The sequence below is a fragment of the Terrapene carolina genome, unplaced genomic scaffold, assembly GCF_002925995.2.
Source record: "Terrapene carolina triunguis isolate 2854851 unplaced genomic scaffold, T_m_triunguis-2.0 Scaffold67, whole genome shotgun sequence".
Lineage (NCBI taxonomy): Eukaryota > Metazoa > Chordata > Testudines > Emydidae > Terrapene > Terrapene triunguis.
The window spans coordinates 27,646,190-27,670,174 of NW_020664418.1; the positions used below are offsets into that span (position 1 = coordinate 27,646,190).

The 23,985-nt window shown below is 42.8% G+C and overlaps 2 protein-coding genes across 8 annotated transcripts in view; one reads left to right on the plus strand and one right to left on the minus strand.

Annotated features, from left to right (window-relative positions):
- Positions 1 to 1,565: 1,565 nt before the first annotated feature.
- CUNH15orf65 (chromosome unknown C15orf65 homolog) lies at positions 1,566 to 6,329 on the minus strand. Its single transcript, XM_024204948.2, has 2 exons — positions 6,253 to 6,329; positions 1,566 to 2,173 (listed from the first exon to the last, which is right to left on the minus strand). Exon 2 carries the CDS (start codon positions 2,162 to 2,164, stop codon positions 1,811 to 1,813), a length of 354 nt encoding a protein of 117 aa, XP_024060716.1. The 5' UTR covers positions 2,165 to 2,173; positions 6,253 to 6,329; the 3' UTR covers positions 1,566 to 1,810.
- CCPG1 (cell cycle progression 1) overlaps positions 6,098 to 23,985 on the plus strand; it is a 53,522-nt gene continuing 35,634 nt past the window's right edge. For 5 of the 7 annotated variants that reach the window (XM_026648278.1, XM_026648280.1, XM_026648281.1 and 2 more), the window contains exon 1: positions 6,098 to 6,683. The gene's annotated coding sequence lies outside the window, so the exon portion shown is untranslated. The remainder of the gene's footprint in view (positions 6,684 to 23,985) is intronic. The other 2 variants (XM_026648279.2, XM_026648282.2) reach the window with 2 other exon arrangements.

Consider the following 23,985-nt stretch of genomic DNA (forward strand, 5'->3'; position numbering starts at 1 on the left):
TTGAACTAAAGCCTGGCCCTTAGGCTGAAAAAATTGGACCCCACTGGGTTTGTTAATGTGGTCTGGGATACCATTATACTTGTTTTAAACTTTTGACTGTTATTTCTGAGTATGCTTGGCATTGATGGCAAACAGCTATGCATTACTTGATCTCATTCTGAATTTCTTTCTTAGGTTACTAATTCGTTCCTGATTTGACAATTTGGGAATTTCTGACACTCTGGGAATTTTATGCAAGAGGGCCCTGCCACTCCTTAGAACCAGTAGTAGACACTATATTACGCCCTCTTTAAGCATGGTGAAGCAGCTGTGCATAATGCCTCTCAGTTCTCCCTCTGTTTGTTATCCCTAATGCAGGGCTGTGATTAGCATTCACCCATTTTTGCTTAAGTGTAACTTTTTGTTTCTCACTTATTCTGAATGCCACTTCTTTGGGACCAAAAGACACAGTTACTGATGTTCACAAGGTATTATCTGCCTGAAGTTTTCATTGATTCTATGCGTTTTTTCTCTGAGCTGTCTGTTCCATACAGTGAATGTTTTATTCCAGAGCATGTGATTTATATTTAATCTTCTGTTCAGACTATATTTTACATACGAGGACAAAATGAACCATACTTGCATAAAATTCCCAACCCAACTTTTAGCTGCCCTCAACCCAACCTCTATATTTGTGCCTTCAAAACCCCTATTTATCAAGCAAACGTGTGCACCTAACAAAGATTTGTATGAGTGAATTCCCATTTACCCATTGCTAAAAATATGGTCCATCCATGTTTAAATATAGAAGTTCAGTTACTTTTGTTTTCATATTTGTGTACCCTTCGGTTTAAATTAGTATTTTAAGGTGCATATTGTAACAGTACCTATAGATTAAAACATTTGTCTCACATGCAAACCTCAAATTAAAGGGCTGTACATGGGGAAAACTACATTGATGTTAAGGATAGATGGCATCCCCCCTTCAGCAACTCAGAGGCAGTGTGCATAGCTTGGTTTTGGACACTACATTTCAGCCAGTAAGTTGGCTGCAAACTGTTGCATTGCCTCCCTCAGACTTGTGTTGTGTTCCAGTCGATCAGTGCATTTATCGGATCCACTGGCTGTTATCCTGACCTATGCAAAATACTTTCCCCATGTTTTGTGCAGAAAGTTTACCACTGAACCTTTTCTCCATGCAGAACTGTACAGTCCCACCTCCCCTTTATGCAAAAAATGTTGGGAACAGCTTTAAGGTTTTGACTTTCCTCAACTGTGGAAGGAGTTGCAGAATTTGTCTCTGCGTAAGTTGCACAGTACAAATACTAAGACTGAAGCAGAATACAAACCTATTAAAGGACAATCTGCTCACATCAAAATTATATTGAGACAAATTCTGCACTCACTTGGCTTCCTTGGGGTTGCAGGTGGTTGAAATATTGGCAGGATCTGATCAGTTTAAAAAAAAAATAGTCTGGCCTTGTAACACGGGATCTGACACTTGTTTTGAACATTAACCTCAAAGATCTATCCTCTCAGGTGAATTTCTGTTGCACTTAGCTCTTTAATGTACAATAAGTGTTGTGTTTAACACATTCATTTCAAGACATATACTTTATTCCTGTATGGGTTGATGGACAGAAATTTATTAAAAAATACTCACTTAAAATCCTTTTTGATCCTTGTAGTAAAAAAGTGTTTTACTGTAATATGTATTGACACTTTACTCCCAAAATGGACAACAAAAATAACAAGCCTGCATTTTGTTTTCCCAAAGCTAAAATGACTAGTCCTTTCAGTAAATATGTGAGAAAAGTAAGATAGTACAATTTTACAGAGTATGCTGCATATTTGGGTAGTCATATACCCTACTTCTGTCAATGGCAGTGTTTATATAATTATGTTGAGTCAAACCACAAGTTAACAAATGTTTTGTAAATGTTTCATCCTTTGGATGGTAGGTACATGGTACCATTTGAGACGTAGGTGGTATAGCACCATATTCACTTGAAGTTGTTTTAAACAGTAAAAGCTGAGGGTTTGTCAAGAAATTATTGGTAGTGAGTGTCTTTGGGTCCAACATACAGGAAAACACAGGATTGCCAGGATTTGCACAGGAAGGCAGTTGAACAGATTTGATTTTCTCAGTGTTGGTACTCGATGGTAGCATCTCAGCAGAAGTCATTTTCTTTTCCTAATTAAGAGATAATTTTAATGAGTTTCTTCTCTTTATAAATAATAGGGAAAATAATATTTCAGTTAGATTCATATTAAATCATTGCTTTTATTAAACAAACAGATATTAGGAATCTGATCAGTACATAAATATATAATTAGTTTAATTACTTGTGTATGGAAAGTAATGTGTTTCCTGAAGGAGAAAGCTGCAGGGAAATTAAGCCATGAAACTTGAAGGAATTTTTCCCAATTTTCACAGAGTTTTGTTGTATGCTTCTGCAATGCATTGTACAGGTCACTTACATATTATTCAGTTATTTACCTGGATCCAGTTACTTTAGTGGTGTGCTATTTTAAAGATGGTAAGTAGGTAAGCTCCAGCAAAAAGTAGCACAATGAAAAGAGGGTTATGTAGCATGTGAAACCCATGCTTGGATTCAGACTCATTCTTTCACTCAAATCTATAACACCTTCTGAGTGGGTTAGATTTGTGGGTAGGAGGAATAATAATGCTAACACTTACAGCATGTTACAGCTTCAGTATAATAATTCAGAAAGATTAATTTGCACAGGGGAAAGGGTAAACAAGCATACTTTAATGCTGCTTATATTTGTGGGAGAAGGGGGCATTTTGCATAATTCTAAACTTTGTCCTAAAGTTTTACATTTATTTTTAAATGGCTTGATTCCAAATAAGTGTAATTTTAAAATAGTCTAGTAACTTACTGATACAATCCTCTGTAGGCACTGAAGTGAAGGAGGGCCTAATTCACATCTTTGTTTCTACTATTTCTGGCTTTCTGTCAGTTTAGAAGAGCAGCTTTTATAGTTTATATTGTGGAGGGCCTACTATATTGCAGAGGGGACAGAATTCTTTTTCAAATGAAATTTTAGAACATGTGGAAAATTGCAGAGACCTGATAATCCTGGAACATTTTTTAAAATACCATACCTTTCTCATATCCGTGGACATAAGTTTATTTGTGAAGGCTCCATTCCATAGTAAAGAGTACTCCATAGCATTAAATAATCAATAATTGCTCATTACTAACTAATGATGTGACATGGTGGCTGTTGTCCCAGCCAGCCATTTGCTTGAATTACAGCATTCACTAAAGTTTAAATATATCTAGCATTAGTGTTCTTTACCTTCTCAAAAAGAAAAAAAAATATTGTAGATATCACCATGGAACATTTGGAAGAAATCTTTTCCCTTGAGACAGAAGGTTGGGTTCAGGTTCCATAAACCAGTGGTTTTCAAACTTTTTTTCTGGCGATCCAGTAGAAGAAAATTGTTGATGCCCGTGACCCAACGGAGCTGGGGATGAGGCAGAGGGTTGGGGTGCGGGGGTGAGGGCTGCGGGGTGGGACTGGGAATGAGGGGTTCATGGTGTGGGAGGGGGCTCTGGACTGGGGCAGGGGGTCAGGGTGTGGGAGGCGGGGTCAGGGCTCTGGGCTGCGGGTGCAGGCTCTGGGGTGGAGCCAGGGATGAGGGATTTGGGGTGCAGGAGGGGGATCTGAGTTGGGGGGGGGCTGGGGCAGGGGTTGGGGCGTGGAGTTGGGGTGCGGGCTTACCTCCGGCAGCTCCTGGTCAGCGGCGCAGCAGGGGTGCAGAGGCAGGCTTCCCGCCTGTCCTGGCACCGCGGACCGCGCTGCGTCCTGGAAGTGGCCAGCAGCAGGTCCGGCTCCTAGGCAGAGGCACGCAAGAGGCTCCGCGCGGCTCTCGCCTGCAGGCACTGCCCCCACCAGCTCTCATTGCCTGGTTCCTGGCCAGTGGGAGTGCGGAGCCAGTGCTCGGGGCGGGGGCAGCGCGCAGAGCCCCATGGCCCCCCTGCCTGGGAGCTGGACCTGCTGCTGGCCGTTTCCGGGGTGCAGCATGGTGTCAGAACAGATAGGGACTACTAGTTTTTACTGGCCGACCACCAGGGTCCCTGGGAGCTGAGCAAGGCGACCCGTGCCTTGCATTCCGGGTCGCGACCCAAAGTTTGAAAACCACTGCCATATTTTGTCTAATCCCTGTGTCTAATACTAGTCTGATTCTATAATTCGGGACTAGACAACTGCTAGAAGTGGCAGTCCTTGGATGAGCTATTCTAACCAAGATCTCACGTGGCTGTCAAAGGTGAAAGTTCCCTCATGTTTTCAAATGTGGCATAAGATTGATGCCTTGCTGAGATTTCCAGCTTCACTAAAACAGTCTAATCTGTGTATGCGCAATTGCTTGGCTCAAGACAGTGTGATGTGGAGGAGGAATGAGAGCACAAGGTTCAGAGTCGGGAGGCTTAATGCTGGTTCTGCTATTGCCAGGGGCTTTCCCTACACAAGCGATGTCCCAGGATTGGGAAACACTAGTCTAGATAATACTTAGTCCTGTCATGAGTCCAGGGAACTGGACTAGATGACCTCTCAGGATCCTTTACAGTCCTATGATTTTATGATTCAGCAATCAATGGCCAGCAGTAGGCATAGGGCTCAATACCAGTGCAACTAAGTATAACTAGACAAGGACAAGGTGGGGTTTGCACTCTTCATTACTGAATTGGGGATATTCCTGAGTTTACAGAAGGCCTTAATAACTATCCCATGCTTTGAACATGTATAAAACCATAGAAGTGCAAAATTGATTCCTTTATAAGAGAATTTAAGGGTTGCCAGATTTACTTTACCAACCTTTTCTAACTGATAAGTGTTATATGAAAGGTAAAATAGGAAACCAGCACTCAGCTTATTTATTTATTTATTTTTAAATGCATGATAAACGAATGACTCTAGAGAAGAAAACTACTGAAATGCCAGTCCTACAAACTTTTCTATACTGCTGTTTTTCAAATGAAGTCCACAAAAGGATAGTTTCCCCCCCCCCCATGCTAAGGCGAGTGTGTACTAAGGATTAACTTGCTGAACTTCTGTATTTCTATAAACAACTGTTTTGTTGTGGAGTTTAGATAGGTGGTTTAGTAATTTTTTTTCAGAGAAGGCAATTTCCACAGTTTGAACTGACGACAGACAGATCCCTTGTCAATATATTTTAAAAATCTATTCTCTAAATTTCTCAAGTGAAAGGTTTGGTATTTTCTTTGATTTGCCTTTTCTTACAAATATGTAACTTGCATATTAACTCCTGCCTACTATCCACAAAAAAAGCCGTACCAAAACAAGACACTGTACTGTACACTTCTCCCCCTAGGGAGAGGATGAGAGAACATGTATGGCAGATGTTAGTCATGTGGTTTAATGCATGACTGGAGGGTGCGCTGATACTATGGTGATGTGCGTGGTATAAGAACTGATCCAGAATTGTATTAATTCATTTTGATGAAATAAGTCATTCCAGTCTGGTGACCTTTAGAGGTTCAGCTGACCTGAAGAAAAGCTCTGTGTAAACTCAAAAGCTTGTCTTTTACCAACAGAAGTTGGTCCAATAAGTTATTGCCTGTTTGCCTCACCTTGTCTCTCTAACATATAAATTGACTGGTTTAGATTAAACTTTAGATGTAAGTGGGATACTGTCAATTTTAAAAAATCCTGAACAAAACCATTTATTTACCTTCGCTGCTAATACAATGATAGATTAAAACTGGCAACACTTTAAATATCCAGTTTCCTTATCACTAATCTTTCCCTGTTGCATTCCTTTCAGATGAGCCAATACGCTGGCATGAAGTCTGGAGTTTACACAGCCACTTTCACGGTCACGTCCTCCGAGCTGCACTGGCTGTTAAATATCCGTGCCCACTGTCTGGCATTAAAAGTAAGTGCAGGGGAATGTCTCGTCTCCTGATCCGATTCTGTAAATGCCTGTTTTACACAGCAGGGATATTTTTATCCCTTTCTTCCCCATCTTTAAAATGCCTCCCGCCGAGCACAGCCGGCCGTCACGACACGGACTTTACCCTCTCCTGCCTCCTCCAGCTGAGAAATGCGGCCTGTCCCGCCGGCCGCCTCCGGCGCCGAGCCGAGCCGGGCACGGACGGACAATCGCTTACAGCGCCGGGAGTGGGGCCGCGGCCTTACCCCCCCTCTCACGCTCTGTGACGAACAGGCGCCAACTACCCACGGCGACAGGCCGGGCCGGCGCGCTCTGCCACTGCTTACCACGGTCCGCCTCAGCCTGGCCGCTGCTGCTGTCCAAGGCGCTGCAGCCGGCTCCGGACCGTGGCCCCAGCGCTGCAGCGCTCAGGCGTCGGGGGCGTGCGGCGTTGCCATAGCACCAGCCCCTCAAGGAGCCGCTGACGGTTCCTTTGTTGACAAGCCTCGTTGCCCTTTGACCTCTGCGCCGCCGCCCCGCTGCTGCCTGGGCTCGGTAGTTCCCCCCGGCCTCGGCTCGCAGTGGGTGAGCGGGGAGCGGACTACACTTGCCAGGGTGCTCGGGCACTGCAGCGATGCGCAGGCGCCGCTTCCCCTGCTGCTGGTTGTTTGTTGTTTTGTGAAGGCACCAGGAGCTAGCAGCGCGAGCCCGTGGTGCCCCCGTCCCCCGTCCCCGGCTGGCTGCGGCGGGGGACGCCGCGCCGGGCCCGATCCCTCAGGTACGAGGGGCGCTCGGTCGCGGGGGGTGGGGTGGCAGGCGAATCCTCCCTCACTCCCTCTCTCCGCTCGGGAAGCGCATCTCGGCTTGTCCCTCAGCCGATGGCGCGACTGCGCCACCCGCTTCCCGCTGGGCTCCCTAGTGCTAGCGCTCCTCGGGGGCAGCCCCTCAGCTCCCTGCCCGGGAGAGCGCACCTGCAGCCGCCTCCCCCTTCTCGTTCGGGCCTCCGGTGTGGGGGAAGAAAGGGCCCCTTCGAGCGAGAGCGGCGGGCAGGGGAGCAGATAACGGGCGGGGCGCTGGTTTCTGTGCCGGAGCGAGAAGGGCCCCTGCTGGCCCCGGGCTGCACCTGGGTTAGGCAGCTTGGCTCGAGGCCGCAGATTGGTATTTAGACGTCCGTGCGTTACGTGGTAAGCGCGTGTTAGGGCAGTACCCATGTAATAACGTATTCACTTATATAACTCTTCTTGCTGTCATTTGCTGTGCTTTGTAAGGGTAAATGTCAGCTATTGGGAAGGGGGTTTCAGGATGAAGACAGCTAAGCACGTCTGCTGTTGGCAAAGGGCAGGGCCATCAAAGAGAATCCCATGGGTGTACTACTCTGTGTTGGGTGCTGGGCACTTCTAGAAAACAAATGTCCTCTGCCATGTCTGCCAAATGGTGCTGCGTTTAATTTAGTCTGCTTCATCGTGGTTAGGTTTAAATAAGAAATGGAATAGCAGGCCACCCCTCGTGGTGAATGGGTATATACGTGTTTGTAGCGTTTACAGCTGAGTGCAAGAGGAACTTGAATTGCTTACCTTATTGGTTAGTAAAAGGAGACACTGTTTATTACTTTAATATATCTTATGTATGTTCAGTCAAAAGAGAAATTGGCTCTTAGATCTTGAATATTCTGCATTATGATTTCCCAATTTCCATCTGTTTCATCATCTCCATACATGTTTGTGACCAATGCAATGTATTATATTTCATAAATGATGTGATAGTTTACATTGCTGAATGTTACTTAAGTTGTTTTGCCACCATTCTACTTTATCTGTAGCCAAAATGTCATACTCATGAGAGAAAAAACAATATATTAGTAGAGCACAAATCTAATATAGAGATTGTAAAGCAGTGCAGGTGCACAGACAGAACTGTGTGTTCACATCATGCCCTGGGAATTCAAACAACACTAATATCACAGTACAGTAAAAAATTGTGAGTTGTCAGAAATCTTTTCCTAGAAATATGTTGATCTGAGGAAGCTATTATAAGTGCTATTATAATTGAAGACTGCTTAGTAGAAGTAATATAAATTTGCATGAAGATCCTGCAATAGCATATTTACCTTAGTTATAATTTATTCTGAGACTTTTTTTGTACAACAGAAATAAGATATTCCTGTAGAACAGAATCCTTAGTTTCCCTAGTTAAAAGTGGAATATAATTAGCTAACATAAATTAGTTCCTTTTCACTGTTAATCATTTAATTCTTCTTTGTCAACATTCATTCAGGTTTTTCTGGTCTGACAGGTCTTGTTTCAAGATGGAAGAACTTTGGAGTTATATGTAGAATGGAATTATTATTATGCTGTTTGAAGTTGGAGATCTGTTTTATTCCAGCACTCAAATTTTGGTGAATTGGACATAGTATTTTACATTTCTGTTGTATTACCAATAAGAGACAGAAGCCAATAGTTACTAAAATCTTTATTTTATACTCTGAATATTTATTCCTCTATTAACTTTAATGGAGCTGCCACATTGTATACAGTGATGTGAATAAACTGTTTTAAATGAGACTGTAAAATTTGCTTACAGCAGTCAAGACACTGTCAAATTAAGAAAATATATATATTTAATAAAATGAATTTCCTTTTACTGGTGTCTAAATACTCCTAAGATTAAAATTAGAAGAATGTTATTTCTTTCACTCAGTTTTCCTTCATATCTCTACACACACACCCATTTCTTTTAATCTTTCATTAGATTTCATGCCATTACAGGAGCTTTATCTAGTGTGCACCCTCTAATTACCTCAAATGGCATTGACTCCTGTGGAGTTCCCCCCACAACTGTGCAGTTGTGGAGAATGCAGTCAGTTGCATCATAGCTTTTGCTGCTGGTGATGGAGCAGAATATTTTTAAACATGTTCTTTCAAGACAAAAGAACCAAGACTCTGGAAGTAGATAAATTAATTTCTACTTAATTACTGCCAACAAAATAGTACAAAGACAAAAGTAAAATGATAGCTTTGCCACTACTGTGCAATGTTTGGAAAACAATTACAATATATTACATTTCTAGGTAACCTCAGTTTGTAGGCAAGCTGCTAACATAATCATATTTTTCAAAAAAGCATCCATCCAATTTTTTTCAAGATTATGCCCAGTGTATTTTAATTATCTTTTCATCATAAGCTAAATGTTTTAAAGTAGTTGGTTATCACAAACAAGAATAAAATTACAGTAGTTTCACTGTTGATACCTTGGGTATTGGGGTCTGATCCAAAGCCCATTGATGTCAGTAAGAAGATGCCAATTGACTTTATAGGGCTACAGGGGAGACTCTCCAAAGCCCACTAAATTGTAAGCTCTTTCAGGCAGGAACTGTTGTTTAATATGTGTCCTTCATTGCCTATCACAGTGGAGTCCCAACCTAGTTGAGGTCTCTAGATAGTATCATAATATAAATGTTAAATAACAGTAGTAGTAATAGATGAACGAAAGACTAGGTAGACAGCTTTCTTAGAAGATTGTAATACAGTATTGGTAAAACATACCATGTAAAAAGTTTATTTCTGTTTTTATAGGGACGTCATCTTAAAAATAACACTGAAATTTATCTATTATTATAACACCTCAGCTTACTGTAAATTAACCAAAATTTTAATTTTTTTTTTCCAGACTGTGTAGTTTGTGCATTTTGTAGCACTTTGTGTATAGTCTTCTTCAGTCTTTCCTCTGTTCACATGAATCTTTCACTGGATGGGGAAATACACACTTTTCAAAAATAAGAAAATGTAATTTTGAAACCACTGGGAGGTCAGCAGCCATAGAACCTTAAACTGCTTTTAATTTTTTTTTTTAATTTACTAGATTTCAAGTTGACTGTGTTCCTATAAGTCTTTTAGTATCAAACAGGATACCTTGATGGATGGTAATGGCTGGACAGTTGGGTGATGAACTTCTCCAGTCCCTCTGGTTTTGTACATTAATATTTTTAAAAGATCTCTTAGAACAGGTATTCCATGGATGATAATCATAAAACTGCACTAGATTATCTATATGGGCTACTTAGCATTAGGCTGTATTTCTGTAAGTTAATACTTATTTTGAAAAAAAAAAAAAAAAAAAAGCAAATACTGTAAACAAGAACACAGTGGCCTTGCTTCTCATGTTCTAAAATGTGATTAATAGCCTTATGCCTCTTATCTGTATTCTAGAAGGGCACATTTAAAATAGAGAGCAAATACTACATTTTATAGCAATTTATGTTCAGTTGGTCCTGTAACTCCTCCATAAGACTGACTCTCTGGAATCCATGCAGAATTTGGGGTGGGTGTAGGGAAGCTCCCCTCTCCCTCCAAAAAATATTCTACACAAAGGGTACGTCTACACTTACCGGAGGGTCCGGCGGCAGGCAATCGATGTTCTGGGATCGATTTATCGCGTCTGGTTTAGACACGATAAATCGATCCCGGAAGTGCTCGCCGTCGACGCCGGTACTCCAGCTCGGCGAGAGGAGTACGCAGCATCGACGGGGGAGCCTTCCTGCCGCGTCTGGACCCGCGGTAAGTTCGGACTAAGGTACTTCGAATTCAGCTACGTTATTAACGTAGCTGAATTTGCGTACCTTAGTCCGAAGTGGGGGGGTAGTGTAGACCAGGCCTCTGTGTCAGTTTCCTGGAAAATCTGTGAAGTCAACCTCATGGATTTCCTGGCTTCTTTGCCATGATTTGGGGAATGATATACCACAGAATTCCTTGACAGTGAAACTTTGAATCAAAGGTAATATATGTAAATTTTACTATAGATACATGATTGCAAGAAGCAGTACAACCCTAGTCATTCATAATTTTGCTGAATAGATTTTTGTCCGATTTTTAAGAACATAAGAAAGCATCTAACTGTTGCATGGGAAATGCAAGAGAAACCTTTTTAAGTAAACATAAAATGTAAAGTTGAATGCAGTGTAGTGTATAACATATGGATCTTTTCTGGAGTCTTCTGAAGCAAATTGTGTGTAGATCTTTTGAAGATTTTTTGTAATTGAAAGAAGTGACATTTCATACAGATGATTTAAGACCTGATACACAGCACACTTTGGGCACTACATAAATAATATTTCAGAAAATTAGATGTTTTCAGAAGTCTAATCACATTGTAGATGTAACACTATTTTCTCCTCCTTCTTTCCCTGACAGCTTGGCATGTAGGTCTGATGACTATTTGAGAAGGAAATGGATTATTTTATGTAGTGTAGGCAGGACAATGAAAATTTGTAACCTTTCATTTAACATTTTTTTAGAAAGCTTTAAATTATTGCTTAAGTGAATTTTATTTGGTCTAGTCCAAAGGAAGACTTCTACTCTTTGGTGCTGATAGGCTAGAATATATCAAATAAGTGGAGCTAGCCTCTTCCTAAACCAAAGCCCCAGTTTGAGCAGTCTTTCAGGGCTTGAACAAACTTTATGTTCTGGGCAGCTCTTTTCCTATCCAGGCTCCAAGGCCAGTTTTAGTCCCAAGCTGAGCAGGCCTCTGTCTAAGCGAAAGATACAGGCTAAACTGACTATGAAAGTTGGGACAAGTTTTAAAGCTCCCGAATCCTGCTCCCACTAAACTACAGTTAGTGAACAATTGCTTTGAAACAAACCATTCCATTACACACTTTTCTCATGACAACAACTTTTTACAGGCCAACTTTGAACATGAGATGCTCTGTTCTTTATACTAGTTCTCAAGAGTAGATCTCCTTACTCATCTAAGTAGTGTCCAATTTTAATGTCATTTTTTAGATCAGTTTAGAAACTGAGTCCTAAGTGCTATCTATCAGAAAAGGTTGAACTGTACTATATAGCAGATGAAAGAACAATTTAAACAATATTACCATTTTCTACCCACATATACTAATTTTTGTGTTTTCATTCCCCTCATTTGTTTCTTTGTCTAAAATGATAAAATAAGTACTCTAAACAGTATCTTTTTCATTTCCAAACTTTTCTTTCGTCTGAGTACACATTCATATCAGCAGTCTGCTTGCACCGTAAAAGTTTGAGAGGGACCTTAATCCAAATTCTCAACGTCTATGTTGATTTTCTACCTCAAGTACTAGAAAAGCTAAAATCATGCTTCTATTTTTAAAGTAAGTGGAACTATCATTTTTAATACAGAGTTCTGGATAGTGTCCATCAACTCAGATGATGTCATATTTTATCCTTGCATGGATTAGCAATATAAAGTTTATTTGCAAATAAATAAAGTTGTACGGATACAAGTGGTACTTGAAGTATTATTTTAAAATAATGTGAAGTTATTAGCAATTTTATTTTAAAACCCTGTATTAAAGATCAATCTATTCTCCACTACCTTTTGGCTGGGGCTGGATTTGTGGGGTGGGGTGGGTTGTATTATTTAGAAATATATTAAAAGATCTATTTTAAATGACGTTGGTAAGGAAGAATAATGTTGTTTTTAAATTAGATTAGTTTCTAAGAAGGGTAACATTACTTTAAATGAGATTATTGGCAAAGGAATTATTTTCTATTTAGAGAAAATAATTCCAGGACAGAAAACATTAAGGAGTTATGGTTATATTTAGCTTCTATTTTCATAATGTTTTCTTTCTCTTTAAGTAATAGTTTTCTCAAGCCACATACTTAGCTTGGAAATTTAACAGTAAAGTTATAACTTAAAACAAACATTAAATAGTATGGAAATGCACAATGTAGGGGAACCAAACAGCCTTAACTCTGCTCCCAATGACTTCCTTTACTATCTAAATCAGGGGTCTCAAACTCAATTTACCTTAGGGCCAATGCTAGTCCTCAAATCCTACCAGCAGGCCAATGTCATTCATGCCGCCCAGAACCTGCCCCCAAAAAATTCTGCCCCCCACCTGCCTAAGGCTCTGGGACGGAGTTTGGGTGGGGGAAGAGGTTTGGGGTAGGGGATTGGGGGGCAGGCTCTGAGAGGGAGTTTGGGGGCGGGAGGGGGTACGTGAGGAGGGGGTGCAGGCTCTGGGAGGGAGTTTGGGGGCGGGAGGGGGTATGTGGGGAGGGGTAGCAGGCTCTGGGAGGAGGTCAGGGGTGCAGCGCTTACCTGGGGTTCCAAAGCGGGGCAGGCCGGGGGGGGCCTCCACGTGCTTCTGCCCCCAGGCACCGCCCCCGCAGCGTCCCATTGGCTGCAGGGGCGCTCGGGGTAGGGGCAGAGCACGGAGGCACAGCTCCCCCCTCGCTACAGTGGCTGCTGGGAGGGGCCAGCAGCCACTGTAGCGAGGGGGGAGCGCCCGGGGGCAGCAGGTGGGGCCAAGGGAGAGACCCAGCTCCAAAACTGCTGGAGCCCCGCGGGCCACATTGGGGAGGCTCGCAGGCCACAGATAGCCCACTGGCTGGGAGTTTGAGACCCCTGATCTAAATGATGAAAGGACGTGCTTTTTTATTAATTAGTTAGTGAACACGATTTGAAACGCTCCCATTAACACCTGATGTAGACACAGTTTAACACCTTTAGGATTGTTTTCTCTGTTCCTGTCATAACCTAGACTCCCACTCCAGATTACAACACCCATAACACCAGATGCTAATGGGGTGTTTCAAATCATGCTAGATAACTAATTTATAAAACAAACACATATTTTTCTTGCATTGTGTGTAAGATGGGCAACAAGGCTTAAAACTTAGGCTGATAAGTGTTGGGGAAATGTTTCAAGCCAAGTGCATTAGTTTCCTTAAAATGTGTATGTGTAGAGAGTATAGAATTTTTTATTTATTTCCTCATTCGGCTTCCTTTGATAGAAACAGAATATATATGACCTCTTGCCAGGATAACTCCTCTTAAATTGGCACTAATATAGGGGTGTAGTAAACCAAAAATCTAGTAAGCTAGATTCTCACAAGGCTTGACACACAGAACTACAACTAGCACACAACTTGATTGAACTCATCTTATCTCACTACATAATTATTTTCCTATATAGTCTGTATTTCCCTTTCCCAATCTACTTACTCTTTTTGCATGAAAACAGGAGCTTTTATTCCCAGTTTTGTTCTGCTTCCTTTGCCACTTGTTCCTCACTTGAAGTCCTAATCCTTTGACATCACTATTGGTTGGTGTGGTGATGATTATAACGACTCAGACAGGGTTATGGCTTGTGATACGGGGTTACCCAATCCCAGAGCTTTCATCATAAAAATGCATGCACTCACTGAAAAAATTGCAGTTTGTTTATTTTAACAAATCAACAGGGTAAGAATGGGGAAAAATAATGCACAAACTATATGTTAGAACTCTCTTCCTCTTCCTCTTTTCCCCCCTCCCCTCAAGTAGGCCTTAGATATGCTTAGTTCATCCTTTATCAGCAACTTCTGCTAATGTCTGCTTTTTTACTCAGAAAAAAAGATTTCTATCGGGCAAGGACTTCTCTTAAAGGGGTACCTGCTCCTTCCTGGTAAGAGTTCACTTATATTTCCTCTCTGCAAAATCACTTGAAAAGAAGAAATAAAATAAAACAGATATACACTGGACAGACTGGCAGACCCATCCACATTTCAAGACCTTATTCCAAAACACGGAAGCCCTAGAGCTTCTGTACAAAATGTCGGTAAGAATTTAATGTGGTCAAAACAATGTAATTGTTCCTAACCTTGGCCTGAGCAAGGGCTGACCTGTTTTTGCTGAAATTTCCCCAAAAATTCAGCGAGAGGCAGATACTTGACATAGAAACGTTAGTCCTTATGGTTAAAGTTTGGCAAAGTTACAAATCATTGAAAACAGGGTCTTATAGTGATAAATGTTGGGTAACCTGTAGGTGTTGCTACCTGTAATACACATGCACACAAATATATACACACAGAGTTGATTATTGGACACACACATACTTTTGCATGCTGAATAATATAAATAAGTAGAGCTCTTAATAGAATGATTTTCAAAATCTTAGTAGTCTTCTAAATGCATTGTTAGGGATTTTTATTTTTTTATCATGATGCACATTTAGTAGCATGCAAAAGTATCCATTTGCTGAATACCTTCAACAGTAAGTGGAAAGTGTTGCTGTATTTTTGAATCAGCAATAGTGTAGTTGAAGTTGTAACTTCATCCATTTTTATTAGTAGCAAATATACCAGTACAGTTGGTTACCCAAGACCACAATTTGAACTCCAATTACTTCACTTATTACAGCTATTGGAACACAACTTCAAGTTTACTTAATTTTTAGTGAATTTATTTTAATACCTTAACATGACCTGAGGCATATATCTGGGAGAGAAGACTAGCAGTTCTTCCTGTGCTAACTTCCTGTTTTTGTCTCTTTTTTTTAATATTCAGAGAACTTGTGTCAAGTTTAAATACTGGTGTATAATCTGTGACCTCAGATTTACATATGGTTTCAAGATATTTTTGTTAAATTTGTTCTTGCAGTAATGTGCATTCAGTCACTTCTGCTGATCAAGTTATTTATAATGCAGTGGTATGAGTAACTTGGTGTATGTGTGTTGTGGATATATTTTAATTTTAATTTGATGAATATTAAATGATTTGTGTAGGGTTTCAGTATGTACATCTGATTGCATTCTTATATTATTCTTGTGTAAAGATTTTTGTTCTTTTAGATATCTTTTTTTAATTGCTACAATATTTTACTTGTTTTGAAGATCATTGTAAATATGCATACTGTTTGCAGAATCTGTTCATTTAGCAATCTACATTATTTTAGTTTAGTTTGAGAATAATATAAAAAAGGATTTGACCAATTTATGGTATTTAAAAAGTTTGCTACTTTGAAGTTAGATTTAGAAGACATAGTTAACTGTGTGATACTGGCAAAGTCATTTGATTAAAAATAGGATCTGTGGCTTTTTACCTCTGTTACCACTTGCAATCTAACCCAGGAAAACAAATAGTGACAATAGTTAATGTCTGGCTCTTTGGTCTGTATGAAATGAGTTGTTTCAGTTTGCTTTGAAATTGCTGGGTATCCACTTCACAGTTGGTTATTGGAACCATTGTTGGCAGTCCCAGCAGGGAAATCAAATGTTTAATGATCTGTGGAGACTGAGGGCTTGTCTGCACTGGCAAGTTTTGTCACCAAAACCTGCCTTTTGGCAACAAAACAGCAAGAGCATACACACTGCAATGTGACTTCTGTTGCGAAAAATGCCCAGTTTTGGCGACAAAAAACTTCCACCCCTACGAGAGACTTTAGCGGGGGTGGCCAACCTGTGGCTCTGGAGCCACATGCGGCTCTTCAGAAGTTAATATGCGGCTCCTTGTATAGGCACCGACTCCGGGGCTGGAGCTACAGGCGCCAACTTTCCAATGTGCCAGGGGGGGCTCACTGTTCAACCCCCGGCTCTGCCACAGGCCCTACCCCTATTCCACCCCTTCCTGCCCCCTCCCCTGAGCCTGCTATGTCCTCATTCGTCCCCTCCCCCTCCCCCAGCCTCCTGCACGCCAAGAAACAGCTGATCAGGAGGTGTGGGGAGACACTGATGGGCAGGAGGCTCTGGGAGCGGGGTGGGGGGCGAGCTGATGGGGGGCTGCTGATGTATTACTGTGGCTCTTTGGCAATGTACATTGGTAAATTCTGGCTCCTTCTCAGGCTGGCCACCCCTAGACTTTTGTCTCTTCTCCTCCCTTTATTGTTGACAAAGAGCCAGTGTAGACACTACTGATTGTTTTGTTGACAGAACTGGCTTCCGCCAGTATCCCACTATGCCTGCCCTGATTGGTCTGGTCAGTGTTTTGGCATGCACCCTTCCCCTTTCAAAGCTCCGGGAAGTGTCTGTGTGCTGCTCCGTTTGGGGAACAAACAAAGAGCAAATCATTGGAAAGCTCCTGTTCTGCCCTGCACTAGGAACACAGCAGCAGGCAGACTGCTGCTGCAGGGGGAGGGGGACAAACTGCTGTGCTGCTTTGCCATTCCTCAGCACCTGGAGCTCACAGAGCTGCTCATGATGCTGCTCTCCACAGCTGAGGGGGCTGTGAGAGAACTTGTAGAGAATCCCAAGATGCGCAGTGATCAGCTCTTCCTTCCCACAACACTGCACTGTGGGATACATACCCACAGTGCACTGCTCACCCTGCTGATGATGGTGTCCCCAATGTGGACATGATCTGTCGACAGAGGGAGCAAGTGTGAACACCCTTTGGCAATTTTTGTTTTGTTGAATTTTGTGTGTTGACATAAGTTTTGTCAACAAAACCTGGTAGTGTAGACAAGCCCTGAATGTACTCTTTCACCCTTATATGGTTCATCTAAGTCAGTCCACTTGTACTATAACTGCCCTTACTATGCATCTTTTGCGGACTTCATTTTCAAAGTATATAAATTAGGTACCCCTTATGATCATTGCAAGACAAGGAAATTAGTAATAGCTGTTATAACTTGTATTGCCCAAAAGACTATGATGGAACAGAATAAAAAAAATAAAATAAAATCTTAGTGTCTTAAGTATTAAGAGACTTTAATAAAAGCAAGTTTAATAGTTTTGGTATTTGTTAGTTAATTTTGTTCTTGAATTTAACTTCTTTCTTTTAAGTTCAGGGCTGCACACAGGTGTTTGGTTGCCCAGGGCAAAATATGAAACTGTGCTTCCCCCCTCAAAAAAAATTACCACTGAAGGGAGGCTTTGTGGGGGTTGTTGGAGAGTGAGCCCATCGCAATGGTTTCTGTCCCATGGGGCTGGGCCCAGCTCTCCACTCGGGGTGTTTCAGCTTGGCACAAGGGGTCACAATGCCACTCATGCTTGGCCTGGCTGCCCCTGGATCATGACAGAGAGGCAGCTGGGGCAAACCTGAGTGGTGCTGTGTCCCTGCACACCTGGTCACAATGCTACTGGGTTTGCACAACCCCTGGCTGGCTCTTTTGCTGCTTTGAGAGGATGTTAGTATGGAAGATGAACATGTAAAATGTTTTTATTATGCATGCTTGATCGCAGCTTTTTCTTGGTGTTCTAATGCGCTCCCTGCACTCTTGAATGATGGGGGAGACTTTGGTCAGTGGGAAGAAAGGGGTCATGGCCCCCTTAAGGGTTCTCCATCCCTGAGGGTGGAGAGACAGGGTGATATCACCTGGGCTAAGGGCTGACTGGAAAAGGCTCAGGGAGGCCACTGGGCCCTTGTGCACCTGGGGAAGGTGAGATCTATAAACACGTGTTCCTCCAGCCAGAGCCCTCCTTCGCTGGGATCAGCACAGGTGTCATGAGCAGTTATTCGTTTCATAGGTGGCATGGTTCCCTGATAAACTGGAGTAGGAAGGCAGTTTAGGGGAAGGGATCCTCTAAATAAGCTGAGGAATGGAGGTTGGGGCTCCTAATTTGTGGTACAGCTAGGAGAGAACCCTTTTTCCCTAGTCCCCTTAACCGTCATATAGGGAAGGGTGGTGGGGGTCCTGCACTGTAATTTATTGTTAGTTAGTTCCTAGATGAGTTAATAATATTGCAGCCTAAGTAAACCACATACTTGGCATCTTGTCTGTCTTTCTGCATGGTGTAAGGAGTTGGACTCACCCCTGTGGCGCCTCCTGCTGGTCGTCTTCGGGAATTAGCTCATTTTCCAGCCAGGAGCGCCCTTTGCAGGCCTGTGATCCACCTTACCTCACTCTGGCCCCCGTGTCCCTCCCAGGACACCAGTGCCCCTTCACTGGGTTTCTGCCCCCCTGAAGGGTCTCCCCCCCCCCCCCCCACTAACCCCACCTCGCCTCAGTGTACGGCTACTGCCAGTCACCATCTAGCCCCACTCCCTGGGGCAGACTGCAGTATGTGCCACTCATCACAGGCAAGGTTGGGCAGGACCTGCTGCCTCTCTATAGCTGGGCTGCCCCTCTGCAGCCCCAGTACTGGTCTTAGGCCCTCAGCTAGGCCCGCAGCCTGGGGATTTTCCAGGCTGGAGCTCCCCAGCTCTGTTCCACTCCCAGTACCCTGCTCAGCTCCCTTGCAGCCAGACCCTTCTCTCTCTACAAGCAGAGAGAGACTGTCTGAGCTCCTGGCTCCCAGCCTTTATAGGGCCAGCTGGGCCCTGATTGGGGCGTGGCCCCAGTTGAGCCTGCTTCCCACTCAGCCTGGGCTGTTCTCCCAGCCCTCCAGCCCTCTCCCTGGGCTGGTTTTAACCCTGTCAGGGCTGGAGCGGGTAGCCACCCCGCTACAGATGGCTATTCCTCCCACAACTAGGCACATCTGGATCTTAGATGATAGAAGAATCAGGATCTCCATTTTCTGTCAGACCATGACATTGTTTTATTTCCTATAAGTCTTCTCTTGGAAGCCGTAAGGTTCCCCCCCTTCCCCCATTTTTTAAGCTTTTGGAACTCTTAGATTTCCACCTTACAGGACTACATCTTGTGGCTATAGTCCTTATAGCCCAGGAAGACTGGAGACCATTTATGGTGGTGGGGTTGTGGTAGAATTATACAAGGCATTGCCTCCCACAGCCATGTTTGAGCAAGTGGTCACCACAGCTTTCCTAGCCCATGTTTCAGGAGTGAAAGACCAGGATTGAGACACTAACTCAGGCTTCCTACATTACAAGACAGAGGATTTCCACAAAGTCACTCAACTGGTCTAATTTTCTTATAGTGCCTCTTCCTTCTGTCCTCCCATTCTCTAATTGCTCCCTCTTTTCCTGTTTTCCTTTCTCTCCCATCTTTTCTAAATCCACCAGCATAGTTTTGGTTCAGATACTTGGTGGAGCAGCTGTGCTGTCCATGTATTGAGAAAATCTTGCAGTAACATGTATCTAAAATGTGTTCCTTTTGAGCTAGCATCTTTAAATTTGCTACTCTAATACATTATGGACTGCTGAGTACAGGGAAAATTACTGTGAAGAAACCAGTCTTACAATATTTCAACCATTTGAGTGCCCTTTTAAGCTACAATCCTGAAGTAAGGTATGCATTTAATGTGTTCCACTGATAATATAATGAGGGGCTTGTTGTGGGAAAAGCAAAATTGAGATTTGAAATGTATAGTAATATTAATTGTAATATGAATACAAAAATATATATTCCTTCTGTGATGTGGTCTTGGATACGAAGCCTCAGACTTGGGCATCTGAGATCACCAGTGTTGTTTATTGGATTTTAGCCAGGAAAATTGTCAAAGACATGCAGGTGCACTCCCTGCAAGTGCTGATGTTGATAGTCACCTTCACCCAAAAGATGACTGTTAGTTTTATATAATTGCATCTGAATGATCTGATGATACAACACACGTTTTATGATCTCATCAGAATCCTGAATAGCAATTGTTGCCGTGTGGTAATGCATTGTTTGGTATACCAACACACTACACAGTGTAAAAAAGAAAATGTTTCCTTCCTGGCCACTCAAAGAGGAAAAAGATTAAGTGTAGAGAGAGAAGGTTTGAAGGAGACCACCAACCACATCCAAAAGACGTGGCATCAGAGAATAGGATCTCACTATTGACTAAAGTTTATTTGTCCAGGCCCATAAGGGCTTGTCTGTGCTGTGGAGTTAATCTGCAGCTTTTTGAGGTACATCAGGTAACTCATAATATCCAAGACAAAGTAATAGCATGCATATAGGACATCTGCTGTCTTTCAGTTCTTATTGTGTGTACGCATGGCAGTTCTTGGTTGGACATCCTGGGATCTGTTGCTTTGCTGCTGAGTAGTGTGTATCCTGGGATTTTTCTCGCTGTTAATTGTGGGATATATAGCAGAAGCCAGGTGGGTTCAAATTTTTTAAAATTCCATATTTCCATTGCCTCTGCTCCATTTTTCCTGTCTGGGTAGACTAGTGCCATTTTCGACTAGTGCCAGCATGGACCCGACAATGCTCCATGTTTCTACTCTAGCAACTGCAAATATGTAGAGGCTGTTTGGGCTGTATTTCACCTCTCAAAGCAGATGAATTTGGCTTTGACTCTGTCCACTGCACTGTCAAGCAGATGATGTGGTGATGGCAGCAGCTCCTCCACCGGCAGTTTCAGTGTGGGAGGAAGTGGGATGAGGACAAGGGAAAAAAGAACAACTGATAGTAGAAGAGTGGATCTTGGAGCAGCTTCACACTGCAGTGCTATTTTGAGGTTTGGGAAACCAGCATAGATTAGTGGGAAAACATCATTCTGCGGATCTGGGATGACCAACAGTGGTGAGAGATTACAGGGTGGGGAAGGCAACCTTTTTAATGGGCTGAACTAACCCAGGAGTACGCAGCTGGTGATCCATACCTGTGGAGAAGTGGGTTGCCATTACCATCTGGAAGCTGACCACACCTGAATGTTACCACTCCATAGCCAACCAATTCATCTTCCATGGGAGTTATGGGTCCTCAGGTGGCTAATAAGGCCAATCCTTGAACCACAGATTCTATTACAATGAGGGCAGATGTTTTCAGGCTCAGCAGGAGGCTGTTGACCATGACTGGAAGCCAGTCTCTCCTTCCTCCTGTGCTTCTTGTCCTCTTCAGCTTGCTGGCGAGCAAGTTCAAAGTGCAGGGGACCATCATGTAGTACTTCACTCCATTTTAAGTGATCCTGGGCAAGTATCTCCCAAGTGTCAGTGTCAATATTACACTTTTTTCGGTTGTCCTTCAGCAAGTCCTTATAATGCTTCCATTGTCCACCCATGTTATGGTGCCCTTCTTTCAGCTGAGAGAACAGGACCTGTTTTGGGAGGTGATGGTCTGGCATCCGGATAACGTGACCAGTCCAGCGGAATTGCTGACGGATGATCATTGCCTCGATACTGATGGTCTTTGCCTCTTCCAGAACACTAATGTTGGTGCGCCTGTCTTCCCATTTGATCTTCAGAATCTTATGAAGGCAGCGTTGATGGTGCCACTCAAGGACTTTCAAGTGGTGTCTATAGGTTGTCCAAGTTTCGGACCCATACTACAGTGTTGGGAGAATAATGGCTTGATAAACAAGAAGCTTGGCATCTGTTCGAATGTCGTGATCTTCAAAAACCCTGTGCCGTAAACGAGAAAAAGCTACACTGGCACAGCTCAGGCAGTGTTGAATTTCTGCATCAATATCTGCCTTGGATGAAAGATGACTTCCAAGGTAGAGGAAATGATCGACATTCTCCAGTGCCACTCCATTGATTTTGATAGATGGGGCATGTAATACCTTATTTGGAGAGGGCTGATAGAGCACTTTAGTCTTCTTGATATTAAGAGTGAAACCAAGATATGAGTAAGCATTGACAAACACATTCAATATAGTTTGAAGATCTTTCTCAGAGTGGGCAAAGATTGCGTTGTCAACAGCATACTGAAGTTCCACAATAGATGTTGTGGAAATCTTACTCTTGGCTTTCAGTCTGCTAAGCCTGAACAGCTTTCCGTCCATTCTGTAAAGGATTTCAACGCCAGCTGTAAACTTCCCAGCAATTAGTTAAAGAATGATGGCAATAAAAACCGCAAACGTGGTTGGAGCGATGATACAGCTCTGTTTGACTCCTGTTTGTATTTTGAAAGGTTCACTCTGGGAGCCATTGCTGCTCAGAACAGTCGCTTTCATGTTATCATGAAGCAATTTTAGGACATTGGATGTCCTGACAAATACATCAATCTTGGAAAGTACAATCCAGAGGGCACAGCGATTCACTGAATCAAAGGCTTTAGTTAGATCAATAAAAGCCATGTACAGTGGTTGGTTTTGCTCCCGACACTTTTCTTGCAGCTACCGTGCTGTCCACAGTTCCACAACGTGGTCGGAAACCACTCTGTGACTCTGGTAAAATTTCTTCTGACGGGGCAGAAGGTGGGTTGCAAGGATCCGTGCCAGAACTTTGCCTCCAGTGGCTAGGAGGGAGATACCACGATAATTTCCACAGTCCACTTTATCCCCTTTCTTGTAGAGGGTGACAATCAGGGCATCCCTCATTTCACTGGGTATCTCCTCCTTTATCCAGATTTGAAGGATAAGCTGGTAAAGCTGCCAAATTAGCTCTGGTCCACCGTCTTTAAAGATTTCAGCAGGGATCCCATCGAGACCTGCTGCCTTGTTGTTCTTCTTCTGCTTGGTGACATTGTGTACCTCATACAAATTGGGAGGGTCTCTGAGCTCATCCCTAAATGGTCGTTGAGGGATTTGCTCAAGGATTTCATCTGCAACCATAGAATTACGGTTAAGGAGATCTTCAAAATGTTCTTTCCAGCGAGAATTGATGGCTTTGTTGTCCTTCAGACGTGTGGTTTCGTCCTTAGAGCGAAGAGGATTCATACCATGGCAAATTGGCCCATAAAGAGCCTTGCTGGCACTAAAGAAACCACATGTATTGTGGATATCCGCAAGATGTTGGAGTTCTTGCGCTTTCCCAGTCCACCATTTGTTCTTGAGTTCTCTGGTTTTACGTTGGACTTCCGCCCTCGCCTTGGCGTGGGCTTCTCTCTTTATATTACAATTTATGTCGTTCTGCCAAGCATGAAATGCCATTCTCTTCTCATTGGTGAGTTGCTCAATTTCTGCATCATTCTCGTCAAACCAGTCCTGATGTTTTCTGGTGTGGTAGCCTATGGTTTCCTCACAGGCATTGATGATTACTGCTTTCAACTGGCTCCAATGTTCCTCAATTTCTTCTGGAAACTCTGATGGGAGCTTTTCTTCTAATACTGCTTGGAAGTGGTCATGCTTAATAGGGTCCTTCAAATCTTGAACCTGCAACTTGTGCCTGACCTGCTTCTTTTGCAGCCTCCATTTGGGAGCGATCTTAATTTTCATTGTGGATTGAATAAGGTGATGATCAGTCCAACAGTCATCAGCACTTGTTATTGCTCTTGTGAGAAGTACGTCACTACGATTTCGGGCACGAACTATGACATAGTCGAGGAGATGGCAGTGCTTTGACTGTGGGTGTCTCCAAGATGTTTTGAACTTTTCCTTTTGTCGGAAAAGACTGTTCGTAATAGTAAGTTAATGTTCAGCACACTTGGTCAGGAACAGAATTTCATTTGAATTGCTTTTGCCAATTCCTTCTTTCCCGATTGTTCCTTTCCACAGGTCTGAGTCTTGTCCAACACATGCCTTGAAATCTTACTTAGTGGAAGGAATTGAAGAATGATTGTACCCTGTTTTTGAGGGTTGGGGTGGAAGTAACTCCAATAGACCTTACTTTCTAAAACAGTGGTTCTCAAA

What these genes read in the sequence shown, in the direction of transcription:
- CUNH15orf65 (XM_024204948.2), bottom strand. Translation starts at nt 2,164, where the DNA reads ATGACTTCTGCTGAGATGCTACCATCGAGTACCAACACTGAGAAAATC.